This window comes from Pempheris klunzingeri, chromosome 6 (genome assembly GCF_042242105.1).
Source record: "Pempheris klunzingeri isolate RE-2024b chromosome 6, fPemKlu1.hap1, whole genome shotgun sequence".
Lineage (NCBI taxonomy): Eukaryota > Metazoa > Chordata > Actinopteri > Acropomatiformes > Pempheridae > Pempheris > Pempheris klunzingeri.
In genome coordinates this window covers 24,826,060-24,848,405 of record NC_092017.1, presented here as the reverse complement: position 1 = coordinate 24,848,405, position 22,346 = coordinate 24,826,060, and the positions used below count along the sequence as shown (strand labels likewise).

The following is a 22,346-nucleotide window of genomic DNA, read 5'->3' as shown; positions in this document are numbered from 1 at the left end:
TTAACTAAACCTCAGCTGTTTTTAAAGGATCATGTTTGTATCAGAGGGAGATGTTTGTAAGGCAGAGTACAGCCTCAGATCATTTGTTATGAATGTTGTAATATCAGGAGATAAAAACAAACACCCCACTATAAATTCCTCAGAGTAATAAGATACCATTGACCATAAACAATCTCTCCTTTTACGGTCTTTATTATTTCATTATTACATTTTTTCTCTTTTTATCCCTGACAATGAATTAGTACCAGGCTTATTTCATTTCTTATCTCTTCTTCACTTCACATTTGTTTTAGAACCTGCCAGTTGCTGTAAAATGTACGTGTTGGGAGTTTGAGGTCAAAGCTGGATCATCTTAATTGTCATCTAGCATCATCAATAATTTGATGGTACACTGATGATTTTTACACTGTGAACGGCCTCGAATGGGCTCACAGAAAGCAGGAAAACAAAAAATATGGAACCTATCAAGATTAAAATGGATTGAACTTGATAAATAAATGGGGAAACTATAAATTCTTGTTCTTCTCTGGCAGTTCTGTTCCCTGCAGAATTCATCAATATTTTTTAAATCAATAACAATACACCAATATATAATTCATTGTTTGGAAGGTATGGAAGAGAATCAGGGGCGCGTGTGACAAATTTAGTTCTGACGTTCTGCTCAGAATTCTGACTTTAAACTCAGAACTGTGAGAACAAAGTCAGAATCTCAGAATTCGGAGTGTGAAGGCAGAATTCTGTCTGTGTTCTCTGAACTCTGAGGACAGAATCAGAACTCTGAGGACAGAATCAGATCACTGAGGACAGAATCAGATCACTGAGGACAGAATCAGATCACTGAGGATAGAATCAGATCACTGAGGATAAAATCAGAACTCTGAGAACAGAATCAGATCACTGAGGACAGAATCAGAACTCTGAGGACAGAATCAGAACTCTGAGGATAAAATCAGAACAATGAGAATAGAATCAGAACTCTGAGAACAGAATCAGATCACTGAGGACAGAATCAGAACTCTGAGGATAAAATCAGAATTCTGAGGACAGAATCAGAACTCTGAGGATAAAATCAGAACTCTGAGGACAGAATCAGAACTCTGAGGATAAAATCAGAACTCTGAGGACAGAATCAGAACTCTGAGGATAAAATCAGAACAATGAGAATAGAATCAGAATACAGTCAGAATTCAAACACATTTTCCACCTGGCTCCTGTTCTTCTCTCCTGCTGAACGGAATTTAATTTCTTTTTTTGAATTTATTAATTATTTCAAGGTTGTATGTCTGCGTTTTTGGTCTAAAATCACATTTTTTTTTTTTTTATTTATCTGCGTGTTTTCACTCTGTCACATCTATATGTCTTTATTAATCATTTATTCTAAAACCACTTGGATGACCGCTGACAATAACAATATTTCTGGGGCCAGGGCCCCTGGTTTGGGCGGCCCTGTTGATTCATGCGGATAGGGAGCAGGAGGAAGAGGAGGAGGAGGAGGAGTAGGAGGAGTGTGCTAGTAGGCAGTAGACAGTCAGTCAGGAAGGAGCACCGGAGTCCCAGCGGCAGTTTGGAGGAGTCTGAGCGGGGAAAACTGCGTCCAGTACGGGAGAAGTCAGACGGGGGAATCCGCGATGAGTTGGGGAACGGAGCTCTGGGTATGTTACAACACTTTAAAAACGCTTTTCTGATGAAGTGCTCGGCCCGCAGGTCGCGGACAGCCCGCCGGCACACTGAGAGGAAGAAAGGTGCCGTGTTACCTTTTTTTTTTTTAGCTTTGTGTTTGGGGGAAAAGGGCGAGCGGCTAACGTTAACGCTGCTAGCCGGCGAGGCTAAAAGCTAAAGCTAATCCGCGGTGCACCTTAACGGCTGTGACAGCGGCGGAACAAAAGGAGACACCGCCGGGGCCGGAGGGTCAGCCCGCCGCCCTCCTCCCCACATCCCCGTCTGCTTAAATCACACACACGCTCCTGTATTGGTGTGTTTTTTTGTGTGTCTGGTTAGTTACGAAGTTGTGTGTTGACGGTTTTTTGTCCGTGTCACACCCTGTTTGAAGCTGGCAGGGAGTCCCGGCAGCAGGGCGGACACACGGTGAGCTCCGGGGGAGACACCTTCCGTCCTGCCCGCTCGGTCCCCTTCGGTCCCGGCTACTTTAAACACAACCTCAACCCCGACAGCCGCTTGTCTCAGCCCGCTGGTTGTGTCTCTTTTGTTACCAGTCATCCAGTCTTTTGTTTTAACTTCCATGTGATTAACAGGGACACATGCATCAGCCCACACCTCTCACCGTCTGTCCGGCTGTTCTCCAGCGTTTCCAGCCCAAATAGGAGGAAATCACAAATCAGACATTTATCAGATTTTATCCCTTAAACCACTCAAACAGGAGCTGCTGCTGTGCTTTGTCAGGTACAGTAGAAATACTGTGTGTGAGTGGGTGAATATCTCCTTTTCCATCAGCCCCATGTTTCTAATGGGGCTTATTATGAGCAGGCTGACTTCTTATTTTCAGACCAAATGGGACCAATTTATTGATTATTTGTTTAAATAGGAGTCATAGCTGACAGGAGGGGGGGGGATCCATGCTGTATTTTTTTTTTTTGGGGTGTTGGCCATGGCAAGCTGTTGTAACCAGAGAGGCAACCAGCAGCATCCCCTGTGTGTGTGTGTGTGTGTGTGTGTGCAGAAAGGAGAGAGATGATACTCCTCCAGCTGACCTCAGTGGTTATTATCTGCAGTTTAATATAAGCTAATTTCTTGCTTGCTCAGCCCTCAAACGTAACATGACCACGCCGCTACAGACAAAGAGATAACCGCTTGTCTGTGATTCAAAAAGGATTGTGAAATAACACACGAGCATAGAGAGCATAATTTGTCAGGATTTCTGTGTTTTATTCATGCCATCCATTCAGCTTTTCTTCCTTTTTTTTTTGTGTGGATAGAGCGCCAAGTATGGATGGGATATTATCGGATGTGTTCCCAGTTTGACAGATGGAGAGACTGGCTGGAAGAGAAATGAAAAATGTAGCTGATTTAAAATATCTTTGTGACTGTTTCTAGAGGTGTGACGGTGTTTTCAGGTGATTTCTTTATCAGAAAAAGATCAGATAATGCTCTACTTTTTAGATGTTGCAACCTTTTGAATCAGCTGCGTGAACATATTAGATGTAAGAAGTAAGTAGTTGGAGTAATTAAGTATTTACATCTAAACAAACAGCACGGCCGTCGCAATGTGTCATTTTTTTGTGAGCAAATCATTTAATTCACTAATTGTTTTAGTCCTCAGTGCTGTTAAACGTGTGCAGAAACATATCAGATCTTAGTACAGTGTTTAGGCATTGTTTTTTTTATAACACAATATGATCAGTTTTCTATTTAAATTGTTTATTTGTGAAGCTCAATGTCAAACATGTTTTCTTAAAGCCTTGGCAGAGGAAATTAAAGATGAGAGAACATTTACATAAAGTTTTAACAGTTAGTAGAAATACAAAATACTGCAGTTGGATTAAAATTCAACTCCACGCAGATTTTTTTTTAAAATGGCCAAAACTAATGAAGTAAATTTGCCATCAGGAGTCCAGTAGAATAAATCCAACTCCAACAGGCAGGACTTCCCTCGATTCGTTCATGAAAGCTGCTTCAGGTCTTCTCTGCAGCGTTCGGTCAGTCGGTGCTGCAGCAAAGCAAAGCAAAGCAAAGCGCGCTCTGATCTGCTGAGTGGAGGCGCTGGCTGACGGACCGTCATAATCCCCTGATGAGATTAATGTGTTGGCTGTCTGATGTCAGATTACACATGATTGGCTGTCTAATGTCAGATTACGGATTATTGTCCGTGAGAGAGGGTGTAAAGACGTTGATTGGCTGTTGTGTTTTACAGATTACTGACTATTTAATGTCAGATGTTATATATTATTCTCAGTGTAATTTCATATTACAGACTACGAATGAGTCAGTAGGTGTTTGGCTCAAATGAAACAGAACTGACAATCAGATAGCAGAGATTAAATTGTTGGCCAAATACCGTTTAGGTAAATGGTTGTCTCATGTCTGGTTGTGATGGCTTCATTAATGACTGTTATACTAATTCCCCAGGGACTGCCAACTATTTTCTAATTAACCTAGTATTCATTTGGTCTAAAAACGATCAGCAAAATATTGTTATTGTCGAACCAACAGTCCAAAATTCAAAGATTTTTAATTAACTGTCATATAAAATAAAGGAAAGCAACCTATTTCACATTGAAGGAGCTAAAATCCAAACATTTTATTGCATTTTATTACTGTTTGTGACCAGTTAAAACCAAAGTGAGCTTTTCTGTGTTTTATTTGACGAGTTTTAAGAAGCGTATAGAAGGAATTAAACACAATTTTGTGCAGCAGTAATGTTTTTTTTTATCTACTTTCCTCCTTTTGATCGTCTTGTGACCACTCAGATTTTGCTTGTAGGATGTCCCAACACCAAGGCTGTAAACCAATGGACCAATCATTGAATCGACTAATTGTTTAATCTCTAAATTCCAGGAACAGATATAGATATATATATGTTTTTGTACAATCTCGCGGTAGCATTGGTGTGTTCAGCGTAGCTTGGTGCCTTTGCTTTTGCCCTGCACGTTGGCTCTAAGCCAGCTCTTTGAGACATTACAAAGCAAGCGAGGAACATCCTATTACTGCGCTGGCTTCCTGCCCTCCGAGACACACACATAAAGTAGGAAGTGCTTGCCTGAATTAAAGCTCTGTGTGCATTTTGTGTGTGCGCTTAGTGCCAGGATGCTGCCATGCTGTGCTCTGGTCTGTCTGGTGGAGGTGAGCCGGAGGCCAGCGGAGTGGAGCGGCCAAGTCTGACTGAAGGACAAGAGGCTGACAGGCAGTCGTCTCTAGTGATTGGCCAGAATGAAAGGCAGGGATGAGGGGATAAAGGCTGGGGAGGTGGAGGAAAGAGGACAGGCTTTAAACGGCTGACTAGACTCTTGATTTTAGTTTGAAGTCTGTCAGCTGTTGCAGAAACTCAGAGCACTCGGCAGGTTTTTACCCTCTTGAAATCTCAAGTGTTTTCTTTTCCTTCCCTCCAGTGTTTTGTGGATTTGGAAGAAGCGTATTACGGTGTTCCCTCAGGTGTCCTGTGGGAGGTGTTGTTGGAGTGCGGGGTCCTGGGGTTGCGTGTGAATCATTTGATACTTGGAGCAACAGGATTGTTTGTATTCTTGGCATCAGGTGGCCATCGGACTCAGACGTGGGTGCTCGATATCCCTCCTGTCTGTCATATTTCTAGACTTTAGCCTACAGCAGCCATTCCCACAGACTGGGTCGTGACCCACGTGTGCTGAAATGCATATTTAACATGCTTTTATGTTTTGTGATTTGTGTATTTCTGTAAAGTGGCTCATTTACCTACTCAAGATAATATCAGGTGATGTGTAAATGTCTGTAAAATGTCTATTGTCTGGAGAGCATCTCTGCTGCTGTCAAATGGTGTTGTCTTTCTTTATGAAACTATCCTCTCAGCTTTGGGGGAGGATTGGGCAATATATCGAGTACTAAAGATACCATTAGCAATGATTTTGTTGGTGACAAGAATTAGACAACACTTTAGATATCAAAGTGAACCTCATGTGTGTTCAGTTGAGCCTCCTGAAGACAGGATCAGTTGTTGTGGTCTTGCAGCCAACCCTTGCGTTGCTCACGTCATTTTATTAACTGATCAACAGAAAACAAACTGACAATTGTAAAAATCAGTTTCTATTCTGAAAAAAATGTCAAGCGTTCACTGATTTCAGCTTGTACTTTGAGTTTTGGACAGCTGGTTGACAAAAGAAGTAATTTCACTTATTCAACTATTGTCTGACATTTGAAATATTAAACATTTGAAATAATTGGAGCATCATTAGGAAATTGGTTCTTCACTATTGGTCAACAGATGTTATCTGCTTCCAATCTTCATTTAGTCTTTGCCCAGTGTTGTCGCCATGAATTAGTTAACAAAATAGATGAACAGATATTAAACTGTTCATTTGCAGCTCTTTATTCTTGACTTGACAGTGTTGGTAGAGGCACCATGGTAATGGTGACCGCTACGGCTGTGAGATATAGTGATGTAGAACTTGTAATAACAGAAAAATCTCAGTAGTTTTGCTCTATTGTTTATTTCGGTGGGTTGCATATCACTCTTTAGATCTATTTTTCATCATCTGGACAATGCATGTGCTCTTGGCACGGATGGAGGCAGGAAATTTGCATTAAGACAACAGAAACCCGGAGAAGCGTGAACGTGACAGAATGAGTGTAATTTCAAGCAGCAGAAGGACTCCGACCTCCAACATAAACCGAGGAGCTTGCATCTAAAAAATGGTTATTTCTGTCACAGGGATGTTTTTTTGGTTTTTTTTTAATGAAAAGTGTGACACAGACTAGAAAAATGTTAATGTTTTATATTTTATTACATGCTTTATTATTGAAAATTTGCACAAAAGCTATAAAAGAATCAATTTGTGGAGTGTGTATATAAATCAAGAAGTAAAAAGAGAGAGGCCATAAAACTCTTTGTTCATTGAATTTGCAGAAAATCTGCTGTATTGTTATCTTGAGATGAAATGACCTTTTAGTAGCATATGGGATTTTGGTCCTGTAGCACTCGTGTGGAGAATTACCCAGCGACGGAGAGACAGAGAGAGGATGGTAACTCTCACTTTTAGAGACTGCGTGCAGAACGCAGCTCTATGTGGTGCCTGCCAATGGCAAACAAAGCAACTCTTCTTGATCCAGCATTTGTTGCGTCTTCCTATTGGTCTGTGGCTCTGTGGCAGTGGAGGCTCTGATAGGAGGGTTCCTGTTGTTTAGTAGGGCAGTAGTCTGGTTCTCAGCAGGTCACAGTGGGTGTGAATGAAGTCATGTTGAAGCTGAGGGCACTGGCTTGGACACAACAAGCTGTTACATCCAGTCCAGCCAAGCTTTCCAACACATTGTGCATGTGGAGGGGGTGTTTTTTTTTAAAAAAAATTTTTATATGTCAGTGTGAGTTAGAGAACATGTTGTTTTCAGTCCGGTATGTGTGACATGAGTGATAGCTGAAGCCCACATTACTCGGCGTATGTCCTGCGTGTGAGGGTGGATGTCTTTCTTAATTAAGAAAATTGTGCTAACACACACCTCCAGGAGACAGGGAGGAAGATGAAGATGGAGAGGGAGGAAGGAGGTGTGAGAGAAGAATGGAGACACAAACCAATAAAGAGGAAGGGAGGGAGCAGGTCCAATGATGGATTAGATGGGAGATATTTTCATATGGTGAGAGGTGAGGGCGGATGGACTGAGAGTGATGTAGAGTTTACAGACATAATGGATTGGATGAAACTTTAATGATCCCAGTGGGGAAATTGGGTTCTGCAACAGAAGGTAGTAACAGGATACATGAAGAATGGATGGGCTGTCAGTCAGAGGAAAGCAGAAAGAGTTTACACCTTATAAACAGATCCAAACATTAACAACTGGTGCAAAATGGCAGCAGAAGCTACTGAACCTCATTTTATTTTTGTCATCTTTCTTTTCTCCTCAATGAAAATCAAATTTTCTTAAAGCAGGTGTGTCTGTCCCTTTGAAATATTATATCTAAAGTGAATGGCTGCTGAGGATTGTCATGCAATATTAATGTGATTTAGGGTTATTAACTTGCCTGAACACCATTGGTTTCCCCACAAAGGTGATTTTACTCTGGATCTGTCACTGAAACTGGACTTTTTTGACCGTATTTCATTGTTACACAAGCCAGCAGCCCCCCCAAGACTATGTGAGGATCTTCCTCACTCTCATGTTACCTTTGCTGCAGCAGTTAGAGTGCAACAAATTACATATTAATCATTGTTATTAGTACTTGGATTTGAGTATATGAGCAACCTCTCGTTATTCCCTTAGTGTAGCTCTGCCCGACTTCAGTATGAGCAGAGGCCTCATCAGAATAACCGGAAACACCTGCAAGGAGTGCAGAACTGGTAGTATTTGTGGTGGTGGTAGTAGTGATTGATTTTCAAGTATTTGAAGAGTTGTAAAATCATAAAAAGTTGAATAGTTTATTTGACTACCGTCTTGTTTTAACAACTATGTTTTCTTTTATTTTATGCATATGACGTCACCTACCTGCGTTGCTGTGGCACCAGCTACAGACGGGGGGGCAGGAAGTGGTTTTCTACATGGGAACTAACTCAAACGTGAATAACTTGCTCTGCCAGTGGTCAACCTAGTAATGTTTTGTGACATTAAACAACTGTGATGTTGATGTTAAGAGGCGCTGCGACATTTAGTGTTTGTCGCTAGGTTCAGGCATGACACAGCAGAAGGAAAGCCGGCTCAGCTGATGTCTGGGAGACAAGTCAGATTTTTATATCTCCTACAATTTAGTTTAAAGATCACTCCTCCTCATAAGAATCATGTCCCACATACTGTATGTTGTGATTTTCTGTTTATAATCTTCCATAAAGTGACCAAGCACATGACTGCAAGCAACATATTGCAGCGGGTCCTATAGGCCAGGTTTAATGTTTCTACATAATGGCGAGATGCAGAAATTCTCAAGACTTTAATCTGATGAATGGTGTTGGCCGTAAAACAAATGACACATGGACAAATCGAGGAAGGCAGTGAGACAATTAACCACTAGAAGGAAGAAATGAATTATAGAATGACCAATCCATAGTCTTCTGAAGCTCATTTCAGACCCACAAACACAGAGCCGCTGCTTTCCTCCTCCGTCCCCTCTGCTCTTCCTCCCTCTCATCCTCCCACCGCCTCGCACCCTGTCCTCCCTCTGGAGGCGCTCACAGCTGTATCCACCCCGCCAGCTGTTTGGCAGTCAAGCTCTTCTTGGATTCAGACACCATCAAACCTGTGCGCCTCTCAGACCAATGCAGTGATCCTGGATAAACCTGTTTTCTGTCAGGCTAAACGGGTCAACATGTTATATGACCTGGCTCGGTGAAACCTCCTCCCAATCAGGGCTCATTGTTGGTGTGATACTGCTTTTTTTGGTATGAAAAAGGTGAACATAGGCGTCTATAACTCCAGGATATATGGCATCTGTGTCATGAAACTTCACAAAGAATCTGGTGGAAGCAGTGACTTTTTTTCTCTTCTAGAAAGAGAGCATGACTAAAGTCTGGCCTTTTCTTAAATATTTGACTTTGGCAGATATCTGTTACGTGCAAATTTAACTTTTGGTTCGTTGTGTTTCGTCATGCCAGTCGTAAAGATAAAGTAATATCATGATTTATAATTTTTTATCTATTGTTGCAACATCAGTGTTTTTTATAATTTCTTTCCAGGAAGTGAAAACTGAATCACCAGAGACAGAAATGCTTCCAGGCGTCTTAGAGTCATGACTTGTTTGGATGTAGAGCTTTGGTCAGAGCTGCAGCTGCGTTCATTGTTTGCCGTCTGCTGTCTTCCAGGAGTCGGTCGGTCTGTCAGTCTGTCAGTCAACTGTTTATTAATCAGTTACTTTATTAGCCAGCGGACAAAAATGCATGGTTTAGAACACGTGGAAAATTGGAAGATGTTGGGAATTTTTCTGGTGATTTTTCCCTACCCAGTCATTACACTAAGCCTCTGCTGGATGGCTGGCTGCTGTCAATCTAAGGCTTGCTTGTGTAACATGTTCATAGACAGTATAGACTCTATGTTGATGGCATTCCCTTTTGTTAGCAACACCCAATGTACATAGGAAAAGGGTTGGGCAGAATCACATTTATCGATTACCGTCATACTATGGTATTATAGTATTATAGTATTATTTCTTTACTAATTAGTTTGCTGATTATTTTCTCATTTGGTTTACAAAACTTTACAGTGGAAAATGTCCTTCACAATATCCTATAGCCCACAGGTGACCCCATCAAATGTCCAAAAGCAATTGTCCAAAACCCCAAACTATTTAATTAATTAATGCAAAGCCTAAAAAGCAGCAAATTTTCCCATTTGAGAAGCTGTATTAATCACATTTGTAAATGATTATCAAACTAGTTGCAGATTAGTTTTCTTCTGATTGACAGTTGGTGCAGCTCTAATGTCTGTATGATTTGCCAAAAACAGACGGCTTGTGTAATTCTTTTTCTACATAATTTTATACTTTTATCAGTTATTATGGTTGATCGACTTACATTAGCTTTTGGCTCAGGTTGTACAGATTTTAGGGGGCATTCGAAGATACTAGAAATAACATCACAATTAGCAAAAATATCAACGTAAGCACAGGCAGACCATTTAAATTGCAGAGCTCAAAGGGTTAATAATCTTTTCACAGTCATCTCCCTTCTGTTGACCACAACAGCAGCGAGACTGATGCTTTTGTCTTGGTGACGTAGAAGCAAGATGTCCTCCAGCTGATGTCCTCTGGTTGTTGTGTACTAAACACACGGGCTATCTGGTAAAGCTGCTCACCTGTGCTGCACTGATGCTATCTGCAGATCTGTGGACGGACACAATAAATTACTCGGTGACACACAGGCTCAAAGACAATACACCTGCTGACTGGCAGAGAGACACGGGAATAACAAAGCTAGCATTGTGCAGCGCAGCGTCCTCTGATTGTTGGTTCAGTTCCATGTTTAGTGATGTGGTTCTGTCTCTACAGTACCATTACTTCCCTTGGCTACCAATGCAAGAGCTCGGAGAATAAATCAAGCATGGATAGATCAAGTACCTTTTTGTTCCCTGTTTGTGTGTGTGTGTTCATGTGAGTAACAGCACAGCGGGTGTGTGTTTGCCATGTGACGATAAACCATTAGCTCTTCTTATCCCGTTGTTGAGTTGATAATTGCACCCCTCCCTTCCTCTGCATCCTCAGCGCCAGCACTCTTCATCTCCCCCTCACCATCCCCCTCAGCAAACCCTCGGGATCAGGCACAATTCTCCCGCACAGACACTTTTATTTAAGGGTTTCCCACAGGCCACGATAACATGCAGCGTTTTTAAAATGGTTTAATGTCACAGAACCTTAAATAGACTTTGGTGTGGAGCTGCGGGTTGAAACAGCTTTCCCCCAGGGGCCACATAATGGGGTTTTTTGTTGTGTTTTTGTGTGAGTCAAACTAAAAATAATAGTGGTGGGACTGAGGACTAATAACTAGGATCATTGCAGACTTTTTAGTAAAACATCATGGTTACGCTCAGCCATCAACTCTTTGCATCAAGTCTCTAATTTAAGATGTGTCTATCATGAACTAATTAGATTACATGGTGATGTTAGACCAATGGTTCTTCCTGCCTTGTTATAACTCATCTGACCCCTGCAGTCAAAACAGTGGTCAAGTTTTCATGTGCATTTGAGCGAGGGGTACTTTCTTGTGTATTGTTTTGATAAAAATGGTGTGTTCTCCAAATTATTTGCATAAAAATGATGAGTTTCAAATCTCTTTAATTTAGTTGAGGGTGAATCAGTCCTATTAATCCTAACATAACTTTGACTTGCTGAGCTGTTTTGTAGCTTCTTGTCGTCTTCATCAGCAGTTGAGAGTTGAAACTAACTATTTTTTCTGGTTTTTGGTTTAAGAAAAGCAAGGAAAAGCAATTTCCTAAAGTGATATCTTTAAAGTTTTAGTTTTGTTTGACTACTGTGACTAAGAGAAAAGCAGAAAATCCTCATATTTTAGAATTTTTCTGTATAAATGAAGTGATTATCAAAGGTGTGTAAATTAAATCAGTATTCATTAAACAAATCAGTCAGCTAATAGTTACATCAACAGCTCATTTTGATCCTTAATTCACTTAATCAAAAATCTATAATTGAAAACTAGAATAGGCAGAAGTCTCCAGTGACTCCAGCTGCATACCAGCCTCACATGGGGCTGTGACCTCAAGGTTACTATTTGTCTCTTGCCTGTAGACTTGCTGATGTAGCAGTCGGCATTGTGTACAGGCAATACAAAGGCAAATGTATGGCGCTGCCTTTATCAGCCAGCAGAATCTATTTGTGGTGCGTTTGTGTATGAATGGGAAACACCAGTTTTTTGCAGGAATTTGTCACAATGTACACACTATATACATAGATACACATCATGTGCAAAGGTGCGTGTATATGCATTGGATGAGTGAAAGTAGGGCAGCCTCACCGCTCCCCCTCTCCTCTCACCCACCTCCCGCCTTTCCTCTCTCTGTCTCCCTCGCCATCCGACACACAGCCTGTTTGCATACGAGGAAACAATGTTAAATCTAGCAACAGAGGAGTTTTCCCAGGCTGTTTATTTGGCCAATGACGTTTCGGAGCCCAATAAAACTGCTCTGTGTTGTAACTAACTAGCTGCTTAGCATGGAGGGTTTCTGGTTACCTAGGTAACCTGTACATGAAGAACACAATACACCCCCCGGTTACCGCGGCTACCCCAGACCTTAATATGTCAGGTAGTCGGAGTGGAGAATAAAGGATGTTAACACACCGAGCAGCAGGCTGAGTCTGAGCTGGTTTATTATCCCCATTATTTATCAGAAACCAGGACAAATATGTCTTTTATTGGTAACTAAAAGAGATGGAAGTGTAACAGCTTTCTTATCCGTCTGCTGAGAAAGATGGAAACATTAATTTTAGCCCTTTTTTTTTCCTGACAACCAGAGACTGGTTGAACCTCCAATGCTTGAATCAGCCCACGTGACGAGGAAAACCTTTCACGATGAGATGACAATAGACTCAACCAGGATTCAGATTTCTGCTACTCTCTCCCTGGGCAGCCTTTAACCAACACTACATTGTGTTTTTCTAGTCTAGACCTTCCATTGTTCGTCTAAACCCTCTTGATATTTACAATTTGTTACTCAACAGTATGCAGCAGAAACACTGACGCACATCATGGGTGAAGATGTGCTGCTGTAACTGATATTAATGCTAGTTAAGGTGGTAGCATTGTTCATTGTCCCCCAGTCACAAACACTGTGTAAGACTATAGCTGCTGAGCTGATAATAGCAGCAGTGGTAGTTGCACTACACCCAAATTCTGCCCTCTATCATATTTAGTCACATGATAAAGAGTTAATGGTTACACATTGACAGGGAAGTACACCCTGCTGGTTGGTACACCATGTGTTCTCTGCTTTTTAACATGCAGACAACATTAATTAAGAATGAAATCATGCACGTAGACAGTGCACAGACCCTGTGTCACATGATAAGGGCAGTCACGCTCAGTCACTCCCCGCAGGAAGCAAAAGGGGATTTCTCTGGATTTACACGCTTATTTATACCGTGGTGAAGACTTATCTGAGGAGATGTTTCCACTGAATGCAGGCAGTTTGTGAATTAATGCAAGCTATTTAAAGGGAATTTCCGCTGGATATAAGCGAACACTGTAGGGAATATTCCACTGACCCTTAAGCTAACTGAGACACTTTTCATAACGATAAACAGACACTCTTGAGGGATTTTTTCAATCAACGCAAATATTTAAAACTAGATCTGTAGAGGATATAGTCATTTTTAAACTGCCATCTGTTGTAAAACTTCCTGTATCTGAGAATATTAACTATAGTGTTAAAGGAATAGTTTGACTTTGTGTAGATGACATGTATTCACTGTCCAGAGATTTAGATGAGAGGCTGATACCACTTTTATAATGCTCATTAAATTTGAAGCCACAAACAGTTCCACCCATCAGCATCTCTTTAAGCTCACTGATTAACACATTATATCCAGTTTAATTAGCACAACTTGTCTTTTTCATTGTTTTTGTCCATAGCTGTTTCTCCATTTCCGGTCTTTATGCTGAGTTAACTGGCTCCTGGCTGTAGGCTCATATATAGTGGACAGGTATGGGAGTGATATCAATCTTGGCATAAAAGAGAATAAGCATATTTCACAAAATGTAGAACAATTCCCTTTAACCACTCCATCAGCCTGGCTGGGGCGCTGTGTACACTTGTGTTGCTTTAGCTAGTTAAATGAAAAATTGCTCATGTGCATGACTTTTATCTCGCACTATCTGTTGCCGTGCCAGTCACAAGTTAGCTGTCAGAATAAAGGCAACTAGCAGACTTTTCCCGAGCAGGTTTTTTTGATTTGTGATTGTCAGCACCGAGTGGACTAAAACTGGTGTGATGTGTTCACTGCCTAAGATGGTGCCAGCGGTCACTCAGCACCCGAACCAAGTGTCTCAGCCTACAGTCAACCGCACTAACCAGCATCAACACTATGAGGAGAAGGTGTCAGGGTGATAAAACGCTCACACACACACAGCTGGGAGCCTCATGCCAAATCCGGACTATGATTAGGGCACTTGAGTCAGTGGTTAGATAAATCAGCGATCCTGTGGCTTTCTTCTGAGATGAATGAGTAGTGTGTGTGTGTGTGTGTGTGTACAGGCATGCACATATGGTTCAATGACACAGTTCAATGGATTGCTGAACAGATAAAGTAATCATCACATCCTGCTCTCTCATATTGGACACACACACAGGAAGCGCTGTGGTTCACAGTGTGGACAACCACTGAAACTGATTGTGCTGAAATTAGCTCTGTGTGTGTGTGTGTGTATATCCACAGAGTCCCGTCACTGCTCCATCACTACAACACATGCAACAAGGGCTGAGGTCTGATAGCCAGTTACATTTTGGATTTAAAATACCTGGATTTGCTAAGCTTGAAAGCTCATTTCTCCTTTTAACTTCTTTTTTTTCTTTAGAGTGACGCTGAAACATTCAAGTAGGAAGTTGAAACTAAGCAGTTATCTGGTTGATGGGCTGTGGAAGGAAAGCATCACTTTAGAGAAATGGCCTCGTCACATTATTTACAGGAGAATATTCCTGTTAAATGTATGGGGATCATATTAATGTTGTTAACTGGTCATCATGATCATTTATCATCTAATCCTACATGTAACCTCACTTTTATCTGTATAGAGATGGGTATCTGCACTCTGGTAGACACTTCCTATAAGATTAACACAAAGGGTGAGTTCAGATAGAATATATTTATAATTTTCTTTCCTCAGTCACAGATCCACATTAGCATCATTCTGCTAATATAGATTCACTGCCTGCTGCATACAGTCAGCCTTTGTTTTAGCTTTCTGATAACACTTTGCACTTGGCTGAATAAGTGTGCTATGTTTGTATAAAACAAATAAATAAGCACTGGAACTATGTAGCCTTTTAGCTCATGCATGAAGAGGAGTGGCACGAGGTGTTAATGGGTGATTTTGCCATTTTTGCCAAGTTTTACAATAATGTTTAATAAGTTTCAGAGTGAGATGCTGTCGTCTTTTACACTGGATCTCAATAAAAAAAGCATATGAACGGTATGTAACATAAATGACTTTATATTGTATATTTGTTTAAGTGTACTATTGTGACAGTGTTGATATAAAGACTGCCCTTTATCTTAAAAGTCTGTGTGCAACACTGTGGGGTTAATTTTAGCAGAATAGCAGCCACGTACACCCAGTGTGCCAAAGCCAAACCAGCACATGCAAAACAACTATTTTCTTCTGTGTCTAAATTGCACTGTGTGTGTGTGTATGTAGCCTTTCAAACCTGATGGGTTTGTGAACTGATGTCATCCTGAAACACAGGACAAGATGTGAGAGCTCTTTTTTTTTAGATAATAAAAAGAGCTCTCTCAGTTCTGTCCTAAAGAACAGGGTTTCCTCTGTTTCACCCTTTGAGATCAGATAGTGACCCAGGAAATCCGCCAGTCGACCTTCAGTGTCAGAGGGTCGACCCCAGGAAACGATCCCGGTCAAGATCAGGGTTGAGACAAGGAGGGTCAGACTCAGGCTGAGACCAGCTAATGGATCCTGATCAAAGTCGCTGCCTGACATTTACAAATAAAGCAGGCAAAAGTAAGTGGGAGCATTCAGCTTTTTAAGGCTTCGTTTTATTTGCTAAGATAACTGCAGTCATGTGAAAGCATTACTAAGAGTCTCTCCCAGTCATGTGAACAATACATTTTTTAGACATTTTGCACCATTTAAACTGAAAATACCACATTAAACTTGGCAGTATTTTAAATTTTTTGGTAAAGGCTTAATTTTAGGGCTGCAGCTAACAAATATTTTCAGCATTATTATTGAGAAATGATTTTTCTCATCTATAAAATGTCAGAACATAGTGAAACATGTAATCTTAATATTTTGAATTCAATTAGACATTTTAAAAGAGCACAAAACAGTGTCTTCAAATGGCTTGTTTTGTTTCTGAGATGTTTAATTTGTTAGACAACACAGAATTTATGGCATTTTTGTTTTTAAGAAATTATTAATTATCACATTTCAGGCTGATTAATGGTCTGCCAATGGACAACTCGTTTAATTGACTAACTGTTTAAGCTTTAGTGAATTTTAATTAAATCCTGACTTCTAGATTTGATATTGTTTCCCCACTTGAGACTCCTACCCCTGGTTTAGTGGTTTATCTTCACTCACTGTCAGCTGTTTGCATTGTTTCATGTTCCAGTTTGTTGTTGTCTCGCTCTTGGCACTATACAGAAGACAATTGGGGTCACATGAGAAAAAAGTTGGTTGAGCTCTGACTTCAAACTCAGAATTTTTAAAGTCTGAGTCAAATAAATTTTTACATGTGGCCCCAAACCCTGTAGTGCTGCACTGTGTCTCCCATGCAAAGTTAAAGTTATTCAGCTCACTCGTCTACCAGGAACAACACAGTATGAAGTTTAGAAGACTCAGATTTCATTGACTTGCAAATCAAGGTTGACTGTCTGGATCATTTTATTCGCCTCTGTGTTTTGGACAGAGGCAGACATTTGCATTTCAGCTGCTTAGTCGAGACTGTTGGAGATTTATTTATTTATTTTTTTTACTGGAAAGAAACAGAGAGACCTACCGGGCTGATGTGCTGAACTAAGCAGTATAACTTGTCAACCGAGCGAGTTCAGGGTCAGTGTGGTTACTACTCCTATGAAGAGCTAACATGATTTGACGGTAACCTTTCCCTCTAACGTCGTCGTGTCAACATCCTGCATATCAGCTGACAGAAGATGATGTGTTATGTAAAACCAGTAATGGAGCAACACCTCGGCTGTGTCAGTAACACAGTAACACAGAGGTGTCGAAGGTGGGTTGTGTCCCGAGCTCGCTAAAGCACGATCATAGCTGCATTAGCTTCACATCTGTCTAGATATCTAATCATCTGTCTCGCTTTCTGTCTCTCCCTCTCGTCTAACCAGTCTGTCAGGGTGTGTATGTGAAGCAGCAGGAGAGCAAGACAATAGAGGGGATCAGGTTGCTATGAAACCTGACGAGCTAGCCACAGACAGGACTGCTCAGGTGTGTGTGTGTGTGTGTGTGTGTGTGTGTGTGTGTGTGTGTGTGTGTGTGTGTGTGTGTGTGTGTGTGTGTGTGTGTGTGTGTGTGTGTGTGTGTGTGTGTGTGTGTGTGTGTGTGTGTGTGTGTGTGTGTGTGTGTGTGTGTGTGTGTGTGTTTCCACAGACATGTTGTAAATATAGTGGGAATGCGTAGACTCAAACCCTCAGGTTTTGGAAGTGAGTGTCAGCGGAATAGGATTGCCTCACCAGTTATTTATGCTGTCTGCAAATCCTTGAAAGTCTTAACGTGATTTTCATGCATAATTACCCTGACTAAAGGCTATAATGTCTTTTTGTATGGTTAAATGTTGCCTCATGGGTCTGGCACATTGCAGGCAGCGTCTGCTTCTTTCTATTGGAACAAATGTGAGGAGGTGATTCTTGTGAGTCATTTCGTGCAAAGCTACACATGATGCCGGATCTGGTTGAATTTCATGCTGGTGCATGGCTACATGGATTTCTTGACTTGTGATGCAGAATAACAGACAGAGGTTATATTAGTGGACCAGTGAGACAGCTGTTACCCAGTGTAAAGCAAACTATGATACCATTGTGAAAATGTCAAGTGTAAAACAATGAAAATCTGCCACTATTTATAAGTTCTAAGAAGTTTTATGAAGAATCTTATTTCTTGAATCCAAGCCCAGCTTTCCTTATTTGAAGGGTGGCAGTTGTCCTCTAGCTGTTACCAGACACACACACAGTCTTCTTCAGAGCTTCAATTGCCTGTGTTGTGTTGTCCTTGGCACAGCAGGCTGCATGATGTGTCAGTTTCTGTGCCCGTCAGTGTGGCCGACGGTGTGCCCTGCCCTTTGGAGACTTTTATAGAGCTTCACTGAACTTCCCTGCTGAAATATACTGTTGTATATTTGAAGCAAAGTTTGTCTTTATAGTGTGAAGTATAAGTTTATAGTTTAAATAGTTCTAAAAACCCAGTTAGCAACACTTTCATGTTGTGGAAAGATATTAACTGTGACTGTAAGTACAATACTGCCATGACATGCTCGAAATCCAAGTAGTTTTAGCTACTTTCACTTGTAAAAAGGTGTTAAAGTGAAGCTCAATTGTGGTCAAAACAAAACAATTAGCAGGTATTGTTACCTTTCAAACATTACCAATATATAGAATTGTTTATTGCTCTGTTTGTATCAGAGACAGAGATGCAGACTGTGTGTTTGCTTGGCTGGCTGCAGCAACAGAGTGTTTATTGTGGTAAAGGAGGTCAGATGATAGTCTGTGTCATCCATGTTTATTATGAACACATGACACACGTGCGCTCTGTCTCCCTGTGTTTCTCTGCTCCCCCCTGTCCTCTCATTTTGCTAACCAGGTGCCATTCTTTCCAGTCAGTCAGCAAAAAAAAGCTTGTTATGCACTGACTAACTTCTGACTGGTTAAAGTGTGTCACTGATTTATGGCCAAATTGTAGAGGGCGGCAACCTCACATTTCACTTTTTTTGTCCTAGACCTGTGTGTATGACGTGAACCAGCACCATAAGATCCTCAAAAACAGTTTTATTCTTTTACTATCAGCACTCGAGCACAGAAATGCCACTGGGAACATTTGCTGGGTGACTCTTGGGGAGGTTAAGGGCCAACTGTAGTGGTTATTAAATGGATTGGACACTGTGGCAGGATTGAGTTAATGTTTGACAGGCCAGTCTCCGACTTGGGACACTCAAAGATGGCCCCCTCACTTGACAAAATGATTCCACAGCCAGAAATACTTTGCCGAAACTTGCCTAAAACAGACATTTGTATGGCAGTGGGTCGTTGTATGGGTAAATGCTAGGATAGTATTTTTTTCTTTTGGATCAATCTCAGCATATACTACTTTTTTAACAACTCTAATGGACCTTGTTTTCTGGTGCTAGCATGTTTTCCATCTCAGTTTCAGTCCAGTTACAAAAGGGAAAACATGCAGTTGACCACTGTTGACATGTTCAGCCAACATCTGTTACAACTTTCCAGTTGCCAGACAGTTTCAGTGTTGAAATGTCTGTGTTTAAGGTATTTATTAGCAGTTGCAATGTTTTTTCCTTCTGTGGTCCTTCTGGGTTTTAGGAAAGAGTCGGTCTTTTTTGATGTTTACCCCTGAGCTGTGCTTGCTGGCACACAGTGAACGCAGGTTCCTGTTAAATCGCCTCCTGGGTGACTGGAGAAAGAGTTTGATCGGTCCACCCATTTTTTTTTTTTTGGAAACTGAAAGCACACATTCCAGCGGAGAGCCTTGTCAAGATGGATTACAGTAATACAAGATTTTCAGTTGTGATACAGCCTCTTCGCTTTGACTTTGTGCTGATACAAAGTTTCTGTGACTGTGATCTGAACCAGATGAACAGCTTTCCTCCATAACAGCTACAACACTGTCGGCGAGGTGTAAATCTGAGCGCTCCAAATGAACCGCAAACAACAAGCAGACTATTAAACAAAAGCTCCATCTTTTACAGAAGAGGAAGAAAACCCATTTATTCACCTCAACTGAACCCTTTGATCTGATATAAACGCATATATCACCTGATCTGATGAGAGCTGAAACACCTCACAGCGACCTGTCTGACTCTATTGATGTTCTCGGGGATGCACACATAACCAAAGGAGGGATTATTTGATTGACTGTGACTGATCAATATGAATGGAGCCATAGTCATAGAGCGGCTGTCTGCAGGAGTGAAGCAGCTCACTGACTCAGAGCTGACTGTGATCCATGAGGCTCCCTCTCTGATTCATTTTAATCCTCTAAAATTATCTATAATTTGAACAGCCATGATTCACATATTTCCTCTTAAGGCCTGTGTGTGTGTGTGTGTGGCCACCTCAGTCTCTATTTGTGCAGCGCTACAGACATGCAGTAGTTTCTATTTCCGCAGGGGAAAGAAAAAACATGAAAATGGATCCTGTAAAGCAGAACAAATACAGTGAAAGAGCTCCGTGTGTGTGTGTGTGTGTGTGTGTTTACAGGGCATAGATAAACAAGTGTAAACAGCTAGTTTAAAACAGAAGTAACTGAATTACTAACACTGCTACCAGCTAAGGGGGGTCATGTTAGTTTAAGTGGTGATTTATGTAACTATAGCCAACAGACTAGTAGCACTTAAGAGACTTTCCAAGGCAACATGAGACATTTAACAGAGCTACAAAGACATGAAATGATCTGCGTCTAGATTGCACGTTCAGCACAGCAACAAAATGTAAAGAGTTAAAGGAAACCATTTTGAGAATTATGCCAAACACTAAAAACTACACTGATGAAAGGGAAAGTGGTCACAAGCTAAAAGTCATCCACGGGCAGTGCAAGTCACTTCTTTTCTCTCCCGTTTTGCACTTTGTTCAGCAGGACTTTTTTTTTTTTTTTTTTCACCTCTGATGCTTCTTATCAGTCTTTCCCAGGGATAATTCATATACACTCCTCTGACCAGATAATGTCTGGCCTTGTGCCACTGATGATAAAATAATGTTGATGTGCAGATAAGATTGAAAGTCTGCACGGGGGCTTGTATTTCGAAAACTGATCGGATTCTCTTTGCCGTTTGTCTGTCTGACTTCCTGCCCCCCTCATCTGCTCTGTGCTGGTTGATGTGGTCGGGCCCCGTCCAGCGTCAAAATAGAACTGGCGCTGATCTTTAGCGGAGCGCCAAGCTTCTTCTGAGACGCGTTGCGGCGCTCCTGGTGGCTGCGATCAGCTCCGGCTGCTCCATTTGCAGCTGGAACGCAACGCAGACACTCCTGGTGGGTTTTAGCCTTTAACAGAGAAAGATGGACTCAGATCGGTTTCAGTCAGATTCACAGAAAAAGTAATTTGCTTTAATGTTTGTTTCTGTCTGTGTCTGTCTGCGTGTTGGAGTGCTTCCATCACGCAGTGCCATGTTACATTACTTTTATCTTCTCGAAATGGATGTTTGTCATTCAGAGTAATGAAATCCAGTCACCCAGTCAAAGGGATGATATTAAATACAAAAATAAATCAAATATTTTATTGGCGCGCAGACTGATTAACATAATTGTGTTTGAAGTGGGATTCTTTGTAGTATGTTTTTCTGTTCTGGTATATGAACATTATCAAATATGAGGCCGTGATAATAAAAGCACAAATATCAGATATTTCTAACTCTAGAAATTCTCTAATCTTACTGCTATTGATTATTATTTTGATTAAAATCATTTTAGTCAGGTAAAATTCTTTGAAACGCATATAAAAAGTCCACTATTATTTCTACAAAGGTAACACTCTAAATCAATCATCTGAATTGAGCTCTTTTTCAATGTTAACTGACTTTGACTCTTATGGGTTTTATTCTGAAGTAGCCACATGAAATCTAGAATGATATCTCAGGGTCTAAAGCAATTTTCGTACATATTTTATTGGTTTCACACCAGGGACCGTCTGTGGAGGAAGGTGAAGGGATGTCTGTGCTTATACAGGCTAAACATTTATCAAACCAACCAACACACAGCGTTATGAGGGCTCTCCATTCAAAGCTGTCTGTGGTAAATCAGTGATCAGAATCGAGTCAGACTAAAACCTTCAGCAGAGAGCTTGTAAACCAGTTCAAGAAACTGGCCGTCCCTCCTGCCTGCAGAGCAGCGAGGGGGGTGAAATCAACAGTGTGCCAGTGCTCCTGTCTGCTTTGCCCATAGATGGCAATTTCCACACAACCTTTTAGCATCAAATCCAAGTCTGTTCAAATCCAGATGCTCTCAGCAGGGAAAAGACAAAGCATGTGTGTGTATGTGTGTAATATACACCGGTATAAACTATGTGTGTTTGCAAGGGTTGTGTACTGTTCACATTTGAATCAGTACCGGTACTTGGACTTGGGTACTAGTACCTTCTTTTGGTATTTTACTCTCTCTGTAATAACGAAAAATGTCATTTCAGTTGTAAAAGTTGTAGAAAACGAATTAATTTCAGTTTTGTTTTTTAAGAAGAGCATTTCTTATTGATTTAGATCGTTTTACATACCACTCAAAATAAGACCCATCCCCTCCTCCTCTTCCCCTTCCAAGCCTCCTCACGCCTCAGCTTTTAGATATATTTCCTTTGACCAGGTGTTTCCTCAGATTAAAC

At 41.1% G+C, this 22,346-nt stretch overlaps 1 protein-coding gene across 2 annotated transcripts in view; it reads left to right on the top strand.

The window, feature by feature from the left end:
• Positions 1–1,528: 1,528 nt before the first annotated feature.
• fnbp1l (formin binding protein 1-like) overlaps positions 1,529–22,346 on the top strand; it is a 44,014-nt gene continuing 23,196 nt past the window's right edge. For both annotated transcript variants that reach the window (XM_070831772.1, XM_070831771.1), the window contains exon 1: positions 1,529–1,652. In XM_070831772.1, coding sequence (XP_070687873.1) covers positions 1,629–1,652 — 24 coding nt within the window. In that variant the 5' untranslated portion in view covers positions 1,529–1,628. The remainder of the gene's footprint in view (positions 1,653–22,346) is intronic.